The sequence below is a fragment of the Triticum aestivum genome, chromosome 2B (genome assembly GCF_018294505.1).
Source record: "Triticum aestivum cultivar Chinese Spring chromosome 2B, IWGSC CS RefSeq v2.1, whole genome shotgun sequence".
Lineage (NCBI taxonomy): Eukaryota > Viridiplantae > Streptophyta > Magnoliopsida > Poales > Poaceae > Triticum > Triticum aestivum.
In genome coordinates, this window is record NC_057798.1 from 690,793,241 (window position 1) to 690,813,816 (window position 20,576).

The 20,576-nt window shown below is 50.0% G+C and overlaps 1 protein-coding gene across 1 annotated transcript; it reads left to right on the forward strand.

Moving 5' to 3' along the window:
* Window positions 1–4,809: 4,809 nt before the first annotated feature.
* LOC123046743 (BAG family molecular chaperone regulator 1) lies at window positions 4,810–9,203 on the forward strand. Its single transcript, XM_044470166.1, has 4 exons — window positions 4,810–5,303; window positions 6,929–7,185; window positions 7,835–7,981; window positions 8,783–9,203. The coding sequence occupies exons 1-4, from the start codon at window positions 5,039–5,041 to the stop codon at window positions 8,924–8,926; spliced, it is 813 nt and encodes a 270-aa protein (XP_044326101.1). The 5' UTR covers window positions 4,810–5,038; the 3' UTR covers window positions 8,927–9,203.
* Window positions 9,204–20,576: the final 11,373 nt, after the last annotated feature.

Below are 20,576 nucleotides of genomic sequence, written 5' to 3' on the forward strand. Positions count from 1 at the left end.
CACTGCGTGCATGCGTGGTATCCCTTGTTTGTCTGTCCTGAAAGGTTACTGAGAGCGGGCCAATCGTTGATGGTCACAAACAGCAACGCCTTTAGGTCAAATTCCTCCTGTTTGTGCTCATCCCACGTACGTACACCGTTTCCATTCCACAGTTGTAAAAGTTCTTCAACTAATGGCCTTAGGTACACATCAATGTCGTTGCCGGGTTGCTTAGGGCCTTGGATGAGAACTGGCATCATAATGAACTTCCGCTTCATGCACATCCAAGGAGGAAGGTTATACATACATAGAGTCACGGGTCAGGTGTTGTGATTGCTGCTCTGCTCCCCAAAAGGATTAATGCCATCCGCGCTTAAAGCAAACCATACGTATCTTGGGTCACTTGCAAACTCATCCCAGTACTTTCTCTCGATTTTTCTCCACTGCGACCCGTCAGCGGGTGCTCTCAACTTCCCGCCTTTCTTACGGTCCTCACTATGCCATCGCATCAACTTGGCATGCTCTCTGTTTCTGAACAGACGTTTCAACCGTGGTATTATAGGAGCATACCACATCACCTTCGCAAGAACCCTCTTCCTGGGGGGCTCGCCGTCAATATCACCAGGGTCATCTCGTCTGATCTTATACCGTAATGCACCGCATACCGGGCATGCGTTCAGATCCTTGTATGCACCACGGTAGAGGATGGAGTCATTAGGGCATGCATGTATCTTCTGCACCTCCAATCCTAGAGGGCATACGACCTTCTTTGTTGCGTATGTACTGTCGGGATATTCATTATCCTTTGGAAGCTTCTTCTTCAATATTTTCAGTAGCTTCTCAAATCCTTTGTCAGGCACAACATTCTCTGTCTTCCACTGCAGCAATTCCAGTATGGTACCAAGCTTTGTGTTGCCATCTTCGCAATTGGGGTACAACCCTTTTTTGTGATCCTATAACATGCGATCGAACTTCAGCTTCTCCTTTTGACTTTCGCATTGCGTCCTTGCATCGACAATGACCCGGCGGAGATCATCATCATCGAGCACATCGTCTGGTTCCTCTTGATCTTCAGCAGCTTCACCCGTTGCAGCATCATCGTGCACATCGTCTGGTTCCTCTTGATCTTCAGTAGCATCACCGTATTCAGGGGGCACATAGTTGTCATCATACTCTTCTTCTTCACTGTCTTCCATCATAACCCCTATTTCTCCGTGCCTCGTCCAAACATTATAGTGTGGCATGAAACCCTTGTAAAGCAGGTGGGTGTGAAGGATTTTCCGGTCAGAGTAAGACTTCGTATTCCCACATATAGGGCATGGACAACACATAAAACCATTCTGCTTGTTTGCCTCAGCCACTTCGAGAAAATCATGCACGCCCTTAATGTACTCGGAGGTGCGTCTGTCACCATACATCCCTTGCCGATTCATCTTCGTGCATTATATATAATTAAGTGTGTCAAAAATCATTACAGAACATCATGAATAGATAATTAAGTGACCAAATTAATAGAAGTTCATCATCACATTAAAACCAAAGTACATACATAGTTCTTATCTAACAACATAAAACTCTGCAGAGCATCTAAATTAATTAAACCATACATTGAAACTATGTAAAACATTTCAATGCGAAAACAAATGCGACCATAATCGCAACCACGGTAACAACTGATCCAACGGCATAATGATACCAAGCCTCGGTATGAATGGCATATTTTCTAATCTTTCTAATCTTCAAGCGCATTGCATCCATCTTGATCTTGTGATCATCTACGACATCCGCAACATGCAACTCCAATATCATCTTCTCCTCCTCAATTTTTCTTATTTTTCCTTCAAGAAATTGTTTTCTTCTTCAACTAAATTTAACCTCTTGACAATAGGGTTGGTTGGAATTTCCGGTTCAACAACCTCCTAGATAAATAAAATCTATGTCACATTGGTCGGCATAATTTTCATAAACAATAAATGAACCAAATAGTTATGAAAAGATAATATATACCACATCCGAATCATAGACAGGACGAGGACCGACGGGGGCGGATACCAAAACCATCGCAATATATAAGATGCAATAATAAAAGTAAGAAAACAATACAAGTATCTATCTAAACATACAAGTAAGAATATTGTTCCTTTCAGAAAGAAGATAAGAACAAGAGGCTCACCACGGTGGTGCCAGCGATGAGATCGGCGTGGGTGATCGACGGCGGTGAAGACGGGGACTGGGCATGACGGACCGCTAAACCTAGACAAATATTGAGGAAAATGAAGCTTGGAGGTCGATCTTGGAGAGGAGAAAGCTTAAGTAGTGTGGCTCGGGCATTCCATCGAACACCTTGTTTGCATAGGAGGTGAGCTAGAGCACCACCAAGCCCTCTCCCCCTCGGCGTCCAGAAAAAACAGAGCAGTGTGCTCTGCTCTTACGCGATGGGGTATATATAGGCACCTCATTGGTCCCGATTGGTGGCATGAACCGAGACTAAAGGGAAGCCTTTGGTCCCGGTTCAAGCCACCAACCGGGACCAATGGTGGTGGGCCAAGAGCGAGGCCCATTGGTCCTGGTTCGTCCCACCAACCGGGATCAAAAGGTCCAGACGAACCGGGACCAATGGCCCACGTGGCCTGGCCGGCCACCGGGGCTCACGAACCGGGTCCAATGCCACCATTGGTCCCGGTTCTTGACTGAACCGAGACTAATGGGCTGACCCGGCCTGGACCATTGCCCCCTTTTCTACTAGTGCTACTAGCTCGGGACCCCCTACCCGAGATTCGCCAGGATTGACTCCATCATTTATCCTAGTGTGACAAGATGAAATACATTGTCGACCTATGCCAGTTGGCTATGCCAGGTGGCCCAATGTTTGGTTGAATCGGTCATGAACATGCCAACGCTAGCTAAGTGAAGCTCGGTTTGAAAGAGATTGGATAACTAGTTTATTTAGTAATGTCAATATAACCAATGTTATTGCGCAAATGGGTCTGTTCATACGCATCTTGCTTGGTCAAACACTTTTGTTCTTGTGCTTAAGACTGTTTGAGGCCCAAAAATATCCTAAACAAATTTTATTTAGGCTTAGTCTCGCCTATCATACAATTAGGTGTAGGTACTAATAAGCAAGCCCATTTACCTATTTTGACATGACCATCTCTATACAATTAGTATCACATGACATATAACTACTCATTAGGGGTGCTCGGGCTGCACGAGCCTAACAACAACATTGTATAAGTTGGATGAGGGAACAGGGTACAATGATTCGCACAATCGCTGAGGTAGTTGAATTAGACAACTATGGGGCGATCTTGAGGCCATATGATTGACAATGAATGTGTTGACATCTAGGAAGATGAACATAGGGAAGGGATGGTGATAGTGTTGTGGGAGGTGGAGATAGAGACATTGTTAATGACAGATACAGTCAAGGATATGGGTCTCGTCATTTGCTGACGTTCGTGTGGCTGCGAGATCTATTTCATAGATGTACATTTCATGAAAAGAGTAGCAAGGGGTATTATACAAGGAATGTAGCAGCGGGTATTACATAGGTAATCGTTGTGCTCAATGGTACCACAATGATGAGTAAGACATCCTACAAATGCTCGGTCGATCAATCGAAGCGAGACTTTACCCGAAGATAAATGATGTCTCATGTTTACTTCATCGAATAAAATATGTGTTGTCCTGCCTAAGAATAGAAGTATTTATTTGGCTTATTCAAAACAGAAACGAACAGGTACGCCATGCAAATACTTACATGGGCACGGAAGGAAAAGGTACAACAAAGGCAACAGTGTTGGTAGCTAGCTAGCCTGCAAAATATTCAACCATCTCAACGGGGTGGCCATGACAAAACGGAAGGCTCCTTTTGCAGAAACCGACACACCGAATGTTCGGTGGAAGTTGTCGTGCATATATCATACCTATTGAAGTAAAACCCAGTTTTTATAAGGCTGGAATATCTGATTTTATATAGCAGTATAAATACAACCAAGGTCATGGTGCAAATGGACCTTGTAGCTGGGAGATATGGATCTCTTCATCAGCAAATCTCGCTACAGCTGCAACATCTATGTGGCAGGGAAGACTTAGGGACTAACTATGTGCAAGTTACTCAAATTGGGAGTTTTTTAGGGATACTCGAATTAGGAGTTGACTATGCCCATGCAGAAGAATGGGAGCAAATTATAGATCGGCATATTGGGGAGAGAGTAGGAGGGTTTATATGAAAAATGCGATCACGGTTGGAGTGGAACCTTTAACATGATGATGAGGAAGGCATCTTACAATCGTGCAGTCGAAATATTGAGCTGAAGAGTATACTACTCCCTCCGTTCTTAAATATTTGTCTTTCTAGAAATTTCAATAAGTGACTACATACGAAGCAAAATGAGTAAATCTACGCTCTAAAATATGTCTACATACATCCGTATGTTGTAATCATTTTAAATGTCTACAAAGACAAATATTTAGGAACGGAGGGAGTAGAAGGTAACGAATGGCCTATGTTTTCCTATATGCAAATAACGTATATTCCGCGCAACCTAAAAGCGGAAGTATTTATTCGTCTCATGCAAAACAGAAACAAACATGAACGATACGCAAAATACTTACCTGGCCATTAACAGATGGAAAGGCACGAGAAAGGCAACAAGGTTGTCAGCTAGCTAGCCTGCAAAGTGCAAATATCCATGGGTGGCCATGACAAAACCACAGGGCGGCTTTATTTGCAGAAACCAGCTTGGCCGGCTTTGGGAGCACCACTCGCGGGGCCTGTTAATTGTGGAAAACCCGGGGTGGCTCCGTGCTTTTACGCGCACAAACAGCCGGCAAGCAAAAAGGAGAAGCGCGTCCGCCTCGTGCGTGCGTGCCCCCGTCCCCCCGCACTCCCTTCTCCCTCCCTCCCACGCGACGCGACCACCCAGAACGGCACGGCGCCACACCGACCACTAGTTTCTACCCCCTCGCCCTCCCCGTGGAAGCTTCTCTCCCCACTCCCCACCTCGCTGGCCTCTGCTTGAGTGCTCCGGGGAGGCCGGCTGGGGCGCAGTCGATGGCGAGGGTGATGCACCGGTCGAGCTCGGACGGCGGGTCGAGCAGCGGGTGGTCGGAGGCGGCCGCGGCGGCGGCGGTGGGGGAGGAGGAGAGGGCCGGGTGGGAGGTCCGGCCGAGCGGGATGGTCGTGCAGGCCCGGGACAGGGGGGCCGACGGCGCCGCGGCGGGGGTGCCGCCCAGGCCGCCGCCGCCGGAGATCAGGGTGCGGGTCAAGTACGGCGCCGCTACCCACGAGGTCGCCGTCTCCTCCATTGCCACGTTCGGTCAGTATTTATCTCGTCGCCTTATTGAGATTCCCCCGCTTTCGTTAATAATCTCCTTCCCTGTTAGCGAGTAAGTAATTAGTACCTTGCTTAATTGCGGCTTAACTTTCCTGTCATCGTCGCCGTCGTTTCTTCTGCACGAGACACGAAACTGAAATTCGTGCTAATTACTTTAAAATTACTTTTGGTTTGCGTTCAAACTGTTAATGATGTGAACGAAGTGGCAGAGATAGTAAAAAAAAAATTGGCTATCGGTGCCAAAAGTTCAACCTAATCACGTCGCCAAGTGTATATTTTCCGCCAAGTTTTGACGTTCGGCGTACGGCATAAAAATGCGTGCTGGCCAATAGGGAGTTCGTGGCCGCGGATAAACTAAAAAATAAAGATAGTCCACCTATCGAATTTATCGACTAAATCCGTCCTATAAAAAAAATGGCCATGACATGTTAAAAGAAATGGCCATGACTTCCGGCCGTGCCGCGTGGAGGATTGAATGCCGCCGCGATGATAGTAGTACGGCCAGACACCCCCCTTGCCACCATTTTTCTCCTCTTCTTCCGACTATTTTATAAGGAAGGAGACGAAATCCAGGGAATAATCCGTGCAGAGCCCGTGATTTCTTGATCCGTGAGAAGAGCAGAGATCTTTTTTTTTTAGTAAAAGGGAGCCGCGCTCTCCGATTTCATTTCGTTAGCCTAAGGTCTTTGCTTCCCACCAAGTATTTCTTTAGCAGAAATTCCATGTCCTGAATCTACTACCGCGAGAATTTGTAGTAGTACTAGTACGTTCCTGGATTACTCTGCTGAAATATATCTAAAAAAAGAGATTACATTCTGCTAACGTAGGCTTCAGTTCCCAAAATCGTACGACCCTGGATTCCTGCCGGCCGCGGGATCCCGGCGTCCATTGGCCGGGCTCCAGCCCCGACGCACTTTCAGATGCAACGTCGTGCAACGTGCAGGCCAAACTTTGGTTGGAGATTACGAGGCTCATCGACCGACCAGATTTGCTGTTAAAACCAGTTCGTCGCTTTGCTTTTTCACCTTTGCCTCACGACAAGGGGTGACGGGCAGTGACAGCCAGCGGCGAGTGTCTAGCGCGAGCGCGAGCGCGAGTGTCCAGATACGGGGCGATCCTGGCTGGCGCAGGGCGGGTCCGCGTGTACGGCGGCCTCATCGGACGGCCAGCAGCGGCTGGGGCACTGCTCGCTTGTCCCGTTGCACCGACACCTTTCCGCCACATGATGATACTACTACTGTTGGGAAAATAAATCGGAGGCGTCGCCCACCACGTTCCACTCCCATTCTTCGAAACCCATGCACAGCCAGCTCAAAAAAAATTGACACACCCAAAATCAATTTTCAAGCAACCTCATACATAGCCGGTTTTATAATTTTTTGAACTTTTTTTCATCTGAGACTTAAGAGTAGAGAAACCGGAAGTGACTGTGTCCCAGCAAAGCAAAAGTACCACAGGCAAATGCCACACCAACTCTGAATCAAAATGTTGTTGGCCAGTGAGTGGCACGACGATCCAGCAGTAATCAGCTGTGATGTGCAGTAATTTTGCTGGTTTCGTACTACTTCTGATTGGTTTGTTGGTGGCGGATGGTGGTGGTCGCGCAGGTGAGCTGAAGAAGGCGCTGGCGCCGAGGACGGGGCTGCAGCCGTCGGAGCAGCTGGTGACGTACAAGGGCCGGGAGCGGAAAAACTCGGAGTTCTTGGACAGGTTCGGCGTCAAGAACAAGTCCAAGCTCGTCGTCTCCGAGGACCCGGCGAGCCTGGAGCGGCGCTACATCGAGCGGCAGAGGAACGCCAGGATCCAGAACGCCAACCGTGCCATCGGCGCCATCGCCCTCGAGGTCGACAAGCTCGCCGATCAGGTATGCACAACCACACACGCACAAATTGCATTTCCTTCCACCACAGACGGTCGATCACTGACAAAACGAGCTCCTGACAGCTAGCAGTGACAGTCTGCCTTATTTAGAGATGATCTAGTGGCGGGTAGAAATGGAATGCTTTGTCTTTTTAGGCGTGTAATTAGTTGCAGTCTCTGCATCCTACGTAGAAGAGAATCAGTTGCAGTTTCAGTGTGTGTGGCGTCAGGCACGCAGGCATGGGACGGAAGGGGAATGCTGCTGCTGCGTTCGCATTGAATCGCATGTCCAGCGAATTAGGTGAGCAAATTGACGCCGCGAGCTCGTCCAAAAAGCATAATTGATGCTTCGTGCGTGGCTGTCGATGGATCGATCGATGTGGTCATGTACTGATGTGGGCGCCGGTGAAATTTCCGTCGGCAGCAGCATGGTCCCGGAGTAGGGTTCATTCAGCGTAACCATCGGGATTCTGGCATTACGACAGGAATCCGTCACTCCGTCACTGACTAGTGACGAGTAACAAGGATGCTCTCACTTTCATCATTGCTGCCCGAAGCGGCCGGTGCCTGCATCTGACGTCCCTGCCTCTGATGCTGTGATTGTGAAGCTGAACGAATGCTAAAATAATTATTCTCTTTTCTTGTGGCACCAGGTGACGAGCATCGAGAAGTCGGTGTCCGGCGGGAGCAAGGTGGCGGAGGTGCAGATCACGACGCTGATCGAGCTGCTGATGCGGCACGCGGTGAAGCTGGAGAGCATACCTGCCGACGCCGACACCTCCTCGCAGAAGAACCTCCAGGTACCCCCAGCGCACACCCTACATTCACTGCACACAGATCAGGTTTAGGGGCATCGTGCCATTGGTTCTGGTACAACTCTCGCCTTCGATGAGGGCAGGGTGGGGCTGTCGGCGTCTGCGATCCGCATCATTGCGTCTGCATGTAATGCAAGCAGTGCCATGACCAGCGGTGCAATGCGAGTGTCGACGAGGAATGCAACGTGTGGGCGAGTGCCCTACATGCCCCCCGGGACGGTCACAGGCTCATTGGCTCCTTTCTGGAGGACACGTACGTGGTCCAGTACAAGCACAGGAAAAACTCCACCTCCACACCTTTCCCCTGTTGCGAATGTTAGGTAGATAGAGCTCTTGGATGCCAGCCTAGCCGATCCTGGAGTGTACCCTGAACGCGTCGCATGCAGGATGCAGCCTAGTGAGTAGCTTCCACTGATCCGTAAGCAGCACAAAATCTTAGTTAAAGGGGTGAATAATGTGCTCCCTGACTGTGCTGTAGTTTACAAAGAGTAGATGACAAGAAAAGTAGATTGCCATGAAGTGGTGCAGGCTGTTGGTAGGTCACTAGCACAAGCAATGTGAGACTGAGACCAAAAGTCTGGGCCTCGAACTTTCATCATTTATCTGCTATGATACCTTCATGCCACCTCGAGATTAGAACGGAAAAGCTCCTTTACTTTCTGTTCCGATGATAATGACATGCGGATAAACAAACCACCTAGTGAGTATGTGTGGTGTTGTTGGTGAAACCATGAGTGTAGCCCAGTGTCTTGGAGAAGAAAGCTGATTTGATTCTTTTGTTGGCAGGCGAAGCGGGTGCAGAAGTGCGTGGAGGCGCTGGACGTGCTCAAGGTGTCGAACGCGCGGCTGCAGACGGTGGTGGTGACCACCAAGTGGGAGACGTTCGACAACAGCCCCCCGGTCACCACCAAGTGGGAGATCTTCGACTGATTTAAGCAGCAGCAGGGCAGCAGCAGCAGAGATTTTTTCTTTATACAGAAGAGTGTCCATTTCGTTCGTTTCGTGCCGTCAGTTTTGGTGTCTTGTTCCTTGCCCATTATTCGTTTCTGTAATCGCGGTGAGCTGGTTTAGGTTAGCAGGTCGCGGGAGGACCCCGGATCCCACCGTTTGTTTCGTCTGTTTGTAATCATCGTCGTCGTCGTCGTCTTCACACCCGCTCGATTGATGGATCTCACTCCAATAAACAGCAAAGCAGCACTGTTCTTTAGTGTGCTCTCGAAAGTGCAATGTGTGCTGATGAGTAGTGAAACTAGTGATGGTGCGGAGATTTGTGCGGGAAGCAATGGTTGATGCGTTTCACTCACCGATAATAAGCTAGCACCGTACTAGTGGCGTAGTAGCATCTGGCAAGAGTAGCTAGTAGCGCCTGCACGCCACTCGGCGCCGCGCCGACGACACCAGACGCGGCTTGGCGGGTAGCACGCTGGCCGGCCCACGCGATTGACGGTACGGGCGCCGCGGGAGGGAAGGCGGTGCCATGCCATGCTGCCGTGCCCGCCAGGCAATGGCAGAGGAGAACGCCTCCGGGACGGGACGGCACCCACGAGGCGACCGCCACGCGAGGCAAAATTTCGTGTTTTAACCCTTTTTCTAACAAATTCAGGATCTGACCCCGTTTGAAGATATTTCTGGATCTGACCCTTTTGCCTACCGCCAGGGGCGTTGGCGGTAGGTTTGCAGGCCCTGCCGCCAATAGCTCTGGCGGTAGGCCCTTTGACGGCGACTGACGGCTGTCAGCGCGTGTTGACGTGGAAAAGGGCCTACCGCCATGGGCTCTGGCGGTAGGATACCGAATCCTACCACCAGCACCTCTGGCGGTAGGGTACTGGGTGGTGGATAAGGTGGGGAGGGTCTGGATATTTTTCCCCCCTTCTCAACCACTCATTCAGACCTCACACTACTCGCCTCTCCACCGAGCTCAAGTCTCCCCCCGTCTCTCTTTGAAGCACAAGAGCCTCTCAAATCTCTCTCATTTGTTTGAGATTGTCTCTAGTGGACTCTTACCATTTTCATCACCCAAGGTAGCTCTCTCATTTCCCCTCATTTTGATTGGTTGATATCTTTGTATAGTTTGCATTTGCTCATTTGGTTGCAAACCCTAGCTCATGTGGTCAAATCAATTCATATGATCCATTTATGGTTATGTTTGTGATTTCCTTATGTATGATGTGCTTAGAATTGTTTGTAGAATAGTTTGTGTAGCTAGATCTAGTGCTAGTCTTAGGGCCTGTTCGGTAGCTACCTAGCTTCTCGATCCAACAAATCCGCAGTGGATCTACCCCGAACAGTCCGGCTCCCGGAAGCTGGCTTCCCGGATCTGATAAGGTTCTACGTGTAAAAAACTGGAGTGGCGTATTGGGTGATCCCAGGAAAAACGAGATCTGGAGTTAGCCTAATTTACGAACGAATGCCACCGCCAAGTGACTCCAGGGGCACGTACTGGTTCTCTATATTCTCTTTCCCCTCTCCCGATATGTTATCTCTCGTGAGCGGGCCACCTTACCTCACTAATAGGCCAACTTCGCTCCTTCCTGTGTTGGCGGCCCATATAAAAAAATAGAAGCTGGATCGATGGCACCAAACTATTTTCTCAGCGACGATTCGCCCGATAGAAGCGGGAAGCTGGCATGCGGAGCCGGAGCTGGAGATTTTGCGAAGCTAGGCAACTACCGAACAGGCCCTTAGTGTACATAACTGGGATTGGGTTAAGCTTAAGAAAGCAATTAAACATAAGTTATTTTAATAGCAACTTCTTGAAATGTAGGATGGCATGGTTCGTTTTCTTTGAAGCTTCTGCCGAGGCGGCGGCGAACCGTGAACCCGAATTGATTGAGGAAACGATGAACTTGTGGGTGGAAGCCATTGATGCGTTGAATGCGGAGTGTAGGGCCTTTTCACATTATTATTTCAATAATGACCGTTCAGAAAATTTTATCAAAATAAAGAGAGGCAGATGAAGAAGCTCAAGACGGCGGAAAAAAATTGTAGGCGTGATCCTGCAATGCAAATTGCATTGTGTGTGACAAGGGGAGAATATGCTGAGATAGACATGGGAAATCATGGTCAGGTCATTGATTGGTTAGTTCGCCAACCATTCTCGTCGGACGAGAAGCGGGCTTCTCGTTGGGCATGGGTCAAAGAAATAAATGATGTTATTTGTTGCAACCCGGGACCATACGCCACATAGAATTGCATGAGGCTATGTCATCTTTGTCATTTGGACTGTAATGACATGTACCCTTTGCTTGGTCGTCATTTGAACTATTATGACTTGTACCCTTAACATTTGAACTCATTAAGAACTTGGTGTTGTATGTCATGTCAAGTAACCAAGTGTTGCACTTCATTGAATTTATTTTGAGTTTTGTTGTATGTCATCTTAAACCCGTATATTCATGTAGGATGAACATTCGATCCATGACTATGAACATAGCGTTGTTGGAAATATGCCCTAGAGGCAATAATAAAATGGTTATTATAGTATTTCCTTGTTCATGATAATTGTCTATTGTTCATGCTATAATTGTACTGACCGGAAACCGCAATACATGTGTGAATACATAGACCACAACATGTCCCTAGTGAGCCTCTAGTTGACTAGCTCGTTGATCAACAGATGGTCATGGTTTCCTGACCATGGACATTGGATGTCATTGATAACGGGATCACATCATTAGGAGAATGATGTGATGGACAAGACCCAATCCTAAGCATAGCACAAGATCGTGTAGTTCGTCTGCTAAAGCTTTTCTAATGTCAAGTATCATTTCCTTAGACCATGAGATTGTGTAACTCCCGGATACCATAAGAGAGTTTTGGGTGTACCAAACATCACAACGTAACTGGGTGACTATAAAGGTACACTACGGGTATCTCCGAAAGTGTCTATTGGGTTGGCACGAATCGAGACTGGGATTTGTCACTCCATATGACGGAGAGGTATCTCTGGGCCCACTCGGTAATGCATCATCATAATGAGCGCAATGTGACTAAGTAGTTAGTCGCGGGATCATGCATTAAGGAACGAGTAAAGTGACTTGCCGGTAACGAGATTGAACGAGGTATTGGGATACCGACGATCGAATCTCGGGCAAGTAACCTACCGATTGACAAAGGGAATTGCATACAGGATTGCTTGAATCCTTGACATCGTGGTTCATCCAATGAGGTCATCGTGGAACATGTGGGAGCCAACATGGGTATCCAGATCCCGCTGTTGGTTATTGGCCGGAGAGGTGTCTCGGTCATGTCTGCATGATTCCCGAACCTGTAGGGTCTACACACTTAAGGTTCGATGATGCTAGGATTATAAAGGAAGTTTGTATGTGGTTACCTAATGTTGTTCGGAGTCCCGGATGAGATCCCGGACGTCACGAGGAGTTCCGGAATGGTCCGGAGGTAAAGATTTATATATGGGAAGTCCAGTTTCAGTCACCGGAATAGTTCCGGGGGTTATCGGTATTGTACCGGGACCACCGAAAGGTGTCCGGAGGTCCACCGGGTGGGGCCACCTGCCCCGGGGGGCTTGATGGGCTGAATATGGGAGGGAACCAGCCCCTAGTGGGCTGGTGCGCCCCTACCCAAGGTCCCAAGGCGCCTAGGGTTGAAAACCCTAGGGGAGGGGGGCGCCTCCACCTTGCTTGGGGGGGGGGGCAAGCCTCCCCTCCTGGCCGCCGCCCCTCCCCTCTAGATGGGATCTGGAGGGGGCCGGCCCCCTCTCCCCTTCCCCTATATGTAGTGGGGGTGTTGGGGCTCCCAAGAACATGAGTTTTCCTCTCTCCTGGCGCAGCCCTACCCCTCTCCCTCCTCGTCTCTCGCAGTGCTTGGCGAAGCCCTGCTGGAGTGCCACGCTCCTCCATCACCACCATGCCGTTGTGCTGCTGCTGGACGGAGTCTTCCCCAACCTCTCCCTCTCTCCTTGATGGATCAAGGCATGGGAGACGTCATCGGGCTGCACGTGTGTTGAACGCGGAGGCACCATTCTTCGGTGCTTAGATCGGATTCGGCCGCGATCTGAATCGCTTCATGAACGACTCCACCGACGCGTTCTTGTAACGCTTCCGCATCACGATCATCAAGGGTATGAATATGCACTCCCCTCTCTCTCGTTGCTAGTATCTCCATAGATTGATCTTGGTGATGCGTAGAAAATTTTGAATTTCTGCTACGTTCCCCAACAGTGGCATCGTGAGCTAGGTCTATTGCATAGATTCTATGCACGAGTAGAACACAAGTAGTTGTGGGCGTTTGTTTGTTCAATATGCTTATCGTTACTAGTCTTACCTTGATTTGGCGGCATCGTGGGATGAAGCGGCCCGGACCGACCTTACACGTACACTTACGTGAGACAGGTTCCACCGACTGACATGCACTTGTTGCATAAGGTGGCTAGCGGGTGCCAGTCTCTCCCACTTTAGTCAGATCGGATTCGGTGAAAATGGTACATATGAAGGGTAAATAGCAATTGGCATATCACATTGTGGTTTTGGCGTAGGTAAGAAACGTTCTTGCTAGAAACCTATAGCAGCCACGTAAAAAACTTGCAACAACAATTAGAGGACATCTAACTTGTTTTTGCAGCATATGTCGTGTGATGTGATATGGCCAAGAAAGATGTGATGAATGAAATATATGTGATGTATGAGATTGATCATATTCTTGTAATAGGAATCACGACTTGCATGTCGATGAGTATAACAACCGGCAGGAGCTATAGGAGTTGTATTTATTTGTTGTATGACCTGCGTGTCACTGAATAACGCCGTGTAATTACTTTACTTCATTGCTAAACCGTTAGCCATAGTAGTAGAAGTAATAGTTGGCGATACAACTTCATGGAGACACGATGATGGAGATCATGGTGTCATGCCGGTGACGATGATAATCATGGCGCCCCGAAGATGGAGATCAAAAGTAGCAAAGTGATATTGGCCATATCATGTCACTATTTGATTGCATGTGATGTTTATCATGTTTTTGCATCTTATTTGCTTAGAACAACGGTAGCACAAATAAGATGATCCATGTCGGTGTCAAAACCAGCGGATCTCGGGTAGGGGGTCCCGAACTGTGCGTCTAGGCGGATGGTAACAGGAGACGAGGGACACGATGTTTTTACCCAGGTTCGGGCCCTCTCGATGGAGGTAAAACCCTACTCCTACTTGATTAATATTGATGATATGGGTAGTACAAGAGTAGATCTACCACGAGATCAGAGAGGCTAAACCCTGGAAGCTAGCCTATGGTATGATTGTTGTTCGTCCTACGGACTAAAACTCTCCGGTTTATATAGACACCGGAGAGGGCTAGGGTTACACAGAGTCGGTTACAATGGGAGGAGATCTACATATCCGTATCGCCAAGCTTGCCTTCCACGCCAAGGAAAGCCCCATCCGGACACGGGACGAAGTCTTCAATCTTGTATCTTCATAGTCCAGGTGTCCGGCCAAAGGTTATAGTCCGGTCATCCGGACACCCCCTAATCCAGGACTCCCTCAGTAGCCCCTGAACCAGGCTTCAATGACGACGAGTCTGGCGTGCAGGTTGTCTTCGGCATTGCAAGGCGGGTTCCTCCTCCAAATACTTCATAGAAGATTTTGAACACAAGGATAATGTCCGGCTCTGCAAAATAAGTTCCACATACCAACGTAGAGAGAATAATATGTGTACAAATCTAATCTGCTGATGTATTCCGCAGCGTGACATCACGCCACGGCCAAGCCTTTATTCGAATTGTTTTACTGTCCCTCCTCAGTGCGTTTAGCGAGGTGGTTTCCTTGGCACGTCTTGTCGAAGTAGAGATCGTGTCCCCTTATTCCGGGATTCTCATCAATACGGGCGTGGGTAACTCAACCGTGCCATTAATCACAGCGCTTGGGAAATAAGCGAGTTTTACCAGGCTGGTGGGGGCACATAGTTTCGTCCGCCCATATAAGGGGATAAGGATCCACCTTTTCCATCTACGCCTTCTTCCTCCTTCGCTTATCCATTTCCGCGCACTCGAGCTCCAGCGCCCAAGTCTGCACTTCCCACCTCAACCTTCTCCAGCCATGTCCGGAGCGGGAGGCAGGTGGATGGCCTCCTCCGTCATGGAGGGGCACATCAAAAAGTTGAGGAAAGCCAGATACTTGTACAACGACATTGCGCACTGGCTTCCAGACGAGGGGCAGCTCATCCCCACCCCCAGGCCCCATGAGAGGGTGGTGTTCCTCCCCCATTTCCTCCACGGATTGGGCTTCCCGCTCCACCCATTTGTCCGGGTGTTCATGTTCTACTACGGCCTGGATTTCCATGATCTGGCCCTGAACTTCATCCTCAACATCTCGGCGTTTATCGTCGTGTGCAAGGCCTTCCTCCGCATCAAGCCCCACTTCGGCTTATGGCTGAAGACCTTCAATGTCAAGCCGAAGGTAGTGGGCGGCCAACAAGCGGAGTGTAGAGGCGCCATAGTGGACAAGATGCCCAACATCATATGGCTCGAGGGCTCCTTTGTGGAAACCATCAAAGGGTGGCAATCGGGGTGGTTCTACATCACCGAGCCGCGTGACCCTGAATGGGCAGCGGCCCCCGAATTCTGATCTGGCATCCCCACACGGCTCACCTCCTAGAAAGATATGGGCCTGTCGTGGGGTAATTCGGGAGAGCTGAAGGGACTCACAACCTGCGTCCAAAACCTGGTGGACAAGAAGGTTAAACTTGTCAACGTAGTCCAGGTCATGCTCCTCCGCCGGATCCTCCCGTGTCAACGACGGGCTTTTAACTTGTGGGAGTTCGACCCGGCCCAGCACCAAACTTTGTCCAGGCTCTTTGACACAACGCACAAGGATGCCTGGAAGGTGCTATTCAAGGGCGCCGAGGTTCCCCCTCCCATTATCGAGGATCGCGGGTTCTGCGCGAAGCGCCAAGCCAGCATAGTAAGCTTGTTTTACCCTTTACGGGATACATGTTTTTCATAGTTTGACTCTATGCGGGATCTAAGCTCCCGTTCCTTTGACAGGACTGGCAGGAGAAGTCCAGACAGATCGATTGTCCGGCTCCTTTGCCCGAAGGCCCAGCAGATGCCCGCTTGGTGAAGCTGCTGGTCCCGGCACCTTACGTGGTTCCGGAGAAGAAGGCCAAGAAGAAAGCCACGGGAACTCAAAAGAGTTCCCGGCGCCTGGTGGTGTCGGATTCATCGTTCGATGACCCCGAAGCGCACTCCTCCCACGGAGATGAGGAGGAGGAATAAGAGGCCTCTCCCCCTCCAACAGGGGGAGGAAAGAAAAGGAAGGCCGCCCCAACTAGGGGGGCCGGAGGGTCCAAGAAGGGAAAGACCCTTCCTCCGGACTACTCCACCAACACCAACGACAACGAAGAGGAGTGGCCATCCAGGGCCAAGCCCCTGGCAAAATCGTAAGTATCCGGATACCAGAATAACTCATGGCGTTCCTATATTTCACAGTATCTTCTAACATCGAATATAATCATGAAGTCCGCCCAAAGCCCGACTCAACGCTTCGTCGAGCGGCTCCCTGGATTCGTCGGATGTGAATAGTCTTTCACTCCCAACTGCTACCTCCCCTCGCCCTACGGACGATGCCGAGGTGGAGTCCCAATAGGGGCCAAGTCAGGAGGAGGTGGTCCTGGAGGCGCCGCAAGGCGACCTCCCGGACTCCAGGCACAAAGGGGATAAAACCCCAAGGGCTCTAAGTTCGGCCCTGAGCCGGACACCGCACCGGAACCTTCAGTGGTCCCGGAGTCCGGCAGGCGGCCCCCTAGTAAGAAGGGCAAGCCTACGACGCCGGTGACCTCCGTCCAACCGGAGGCACCAGATAATTTGCTGGAGGTGCTTAACGGTGCCTCCATCGACGAGGAGTACCGCACTATTATGAGTGCGGTGATCCAGAAGGTTCAGTCCGCCAAGAGCGGGCTGACGGAAGCCTGTGCCAGCCTTCTAAAAGGCTTTGAGGTATGTATTTAAGACATGTAAAAATATTACCGCATAGACAATAGCCCCTGATGCTCAGTTTGATGTTCGGAAAGAAAAGCCGGACTGAGGATCTAAAAAGATATACGCAGGAGTCTAACATAAGTATGTCAATATGGGAATGCAGGCTGCGCTGCTGACCTCTGTTGCACTGACTGCGGAGGTCGATGCATTGAAGCAGAGCCTCGAGCGGTCCGAGAACGAGCTCGGCCTTGCCAAGAAGCAGCTCGAGGACAAGGAAGGTAAGTAGTACCTTATGTAAGTATATAAAAATATCTGGTTGCAAATAATGACAGGACCAACGTGAGTATTACAGGGGCCACAACCGAGGTGGCGACCCTGAAGGAAGCGCTATCCAAGGCCGAAGACAATGCGGGCTGGAGCGCACTGAGCGAGAAAAGCAGGAGGCGCGAGTGGCGGAGGTGCGGCAAGAGCTCCACGCTCTTGTGAAAAAACACGAGAGTTTGGAGCTTGACTCAAAGACTCGAGAGTCCGAGCTTGCCTCGGCCCTTGAGAGCGCCAAATCTGCCAAGGCCGAAGCCCAAAAAGCCCTCCAGGAAATTGAGGCGATGAAGAAGATAGTGGTGGGTAAGGCATTCTTTATGCAAAGCAAGCACGTGAAAGTGAATTACTTGTCACTTACCCGAGTCCGGAGCTCTCCAGGAGCATTCGCAGTGTGTCCGACGCTGCCGCATTCTACCAAGCCGAGGAAGGGAGCTCGACGGAGAAGGTGTTCTAGTCCCAGTATGTTGAGGCTGGACACCCGGTGCCCTTGAGCGACCAGCTGAAGCAGCTGGTCGAGCTCCATAAGGTAGCCGAACAGGCCATGAAGGGCCTTATAGGCCGGCTATGGCCTGGGAGGTCATGCCTGGGAGCTACTTTGGGCTGGTGAGGCGGCTCGTGGATGCCTGTCCATGTCTTGAAATCATCAAGCGCTCCGTATGCATCGAAGGTGCCCGTAGGGCCCTTGCCCGTGTTAAAGTACACTAGGGCAAGATGGATGCTGAGAAGCTGGTGACAGACGGGCCACCGGAGGGGAAGGAGCATCACAAGCCCGAGTTGTATTATGAGGGCGTCCTGAAGGGTGCCTGCCTTGTGGAGAATGAGTGTTCCAAGGATATAATTTTTGAGTAAACTCGCTCGTGTTATCCTGTGCGCTGAAAACTTGTTCATATGCGCTAAGCAACACTTTTTGAATTTAAATATTACCTTCTATGCGGCCGTTTATTAATCTGAGAGATGGCGAGTCGTCGGCTTCTACCCCCATGCCACGAGTGTTGGGGTGTTTGGGATAAACTTGAGCGCTCTTGTTCCCATTCTTGGGTCCTTCGAGGGAGGCGCTCAGCACAACGAACAAGGCAATCAGACTATAATACTTTATCACTCTCACTTAGCCATAGAATTCTATAATTTTAAATTTCGGCGAAGCCCCTAGTATTCGGAAGACTGAGTTCAGGGCGCTATCCACGCCTAGGCCGGACAAAGCCAGCTCCTCGCTCTAAGCGGCATAAGTCTTTAGGGACTCAAAAACCTCTCGAACAGCGACCGACTCTCGCCCTATCATGACGGTCAGTTTTAGCTTTCTCTACTGAGGTGCTTAACCCAGCTCAACCGGGGCACAATCGTAGTAGTTCTCCCAGCGCTACCTTAGCTGATATAATGAAACGTAAGGTACCAAAACATGGGAGCCTGGCAAACCCAACTATTGACCCAAGACATGATTCGGAGCCGATGCATATAATGCTATAAGTTCGAGGTGCCGCACTCGTGAGAGTGTTCGGACTTCTCACACCATATTCTGGGGTACTTAAGCCCCTGGTGTATTGGCCGTACCCAAGTATACGGTTGCATAATGTCATAACTGAACATATTTACATAAAAAATGAATGCAATAATAGACAAGAGCTATGCATTGTTTATTAAAAGGCTGCTGTGAAAGCAGAACGATACAAATAGTGCGATAAGCAAGAGATGGGATTATTTGACATGTCCCCCTCCAGGGGCAAGCTGCGAGACTTTATGTAAGACAGGTGTTTAGCTCGTTATAGAGACCACCTGGACATTCGACGTAGCTTGCTGCCTCGCTGGCTGTTGCATCGTGTGTTCGGCGATTGTACTGCCGGATAGGCCTTCCGGAGAGTGGAGTCCTGAAAGTAAGAAAAAGGAAATGACAAAATCGGAAGCCCCTAGTGCGGTTGAGCCGCATTTTGGGCGTGCCGTGGTTGTGCCCCTCCCCTTATGCCCATGGTATTTCCAGAGCGTAATTATGTACGCGTGGTACTGGCTTTGCAATTTCGCGAGGGCTGGGGTTGGGGCCGCACTGCTACGCTTGCTCGGAACGTGCTAGGCGGTCTTGTTGTAGGTTACTCCGGGCGCGCTTGACAGTGTCCGAACATTTAATAGCCGGACTAGAGAATTGCCTTGAGAGGCTACTTTGTACTTCCGCCGCGAGGGCTGCCGTATGCTCCTCCGTTCGGAGAGAGCATCCGGTGTTTCCCTTGACCGTAATGACTCCTCGAGGGCCTGGCATCTTGAGTTTGAGGTATGCGTAGTGCGGCACCGCATTGAACTTTGCAAATGCGGTTCGTCCGAGTAGGGCATGGTATCCACTGTGGAACGAGACTATGTCGAAGATTAACTCCTCGCTTCGGAAATTATCCGGGGATCCGAAGACCACTTCGAGTGTAACTGAGCCTGTACAGTTGGCCTCTACACCTGGTATGACGCCTTTAAAGGTTGTCTTGGTGGGTTTAATCCTTGAGGGATCTATGCCCATTTTTCGCACTATATCCTGATAAAGGAGGTTCAGGCTGCTGCCGCTGTCCATAAGGACTCTAGTGAGGTGAAATCCGTCAATGATTGGGTCTAGAACCAATGCGGCGAATCTGCCGTGGCGGATGCTAGTGGGGTGGTCCCTTCGATCAAAAGTGATCGGGCAGGAGGACCACGGGTTGAACTTTGGGGCGACTGGCTCCAACGCATATACGTCCCTGAGTGCACGCTTTCGCTCTCTTTTGGGGATGTGGGTTGCATATATCATGTTCACCGTCCGCACTTGTGGGGGAAAGCCCTTATGTGCCCTATTGTTCAGCGGCCGGGGCTCCTCCTCATCATTGCTGTGCAGCCCCTTGTCTCTGTTTTCGGCACTTAACTTGCCTGCCTGCTTGAACACCCAACAATCTCGGTTGGTGTGATTGGCTGGTATTTCGGGGGTGTCGTGTATCTGACACGAGCGATCGAGTATTCGGTCCAAACTGGACGGGCCCGGAGTATTTCTTTTGAATGGCTTTTTCCGCTAACCGGGTTTAGAGCCTCTGAATCTGGCATTAACTACCGTATCCTCAGCATTGTCACCGTTAATGCGGCGCTTGTGCTTGTTGCGACGCGACCTACCATTGTTGTCCTTGGTATCCGAATTACCAGGGCTCTTGGTCATGTTATTACTATGAGCTAGCCAGCTGTCTTCTCCCGCGCAAAAGCGGGTCATGAGTGTTGTGAGGGCTGCCATGGATTTCGGATTTTCCTGTCCTAGGTGCCGGGCAAGCCATTCGTCACGGATGTTATTTTTGAAGGCTGCGAGGGCCTATGCGTCCGGACAGTCGACTATTTGATTTT

What these genes read in the sequence shown, in the direction of transcription:
- LOC123046743 (XM_044470166.1), top strand. Translation starts at nt 5,039, where the DNA reads ATGGCGAGGGTGATGCACCGGTCGAGCTCGGACGGCGGGTCGAGCAGC. An exon ending in CTCCTCCATTGCCACGTTCG is followed by an intron (nt 5,304 to 6,928) that starts GTCAGTATTTAT and finishes GTGGTCGCGCAG; the next exon opens with GTGAGCTGAAGAAGGCGCTG. An exon ending in CCTCGCAGAAGAACCTCCAG is followed by an intron (nt 7,982 to 8,782) that starts GTACCCCCAGCG and finishes TTTTGTTGGCAG; the next exon opens with GCGAAGCGGGTGCAGAAGTG.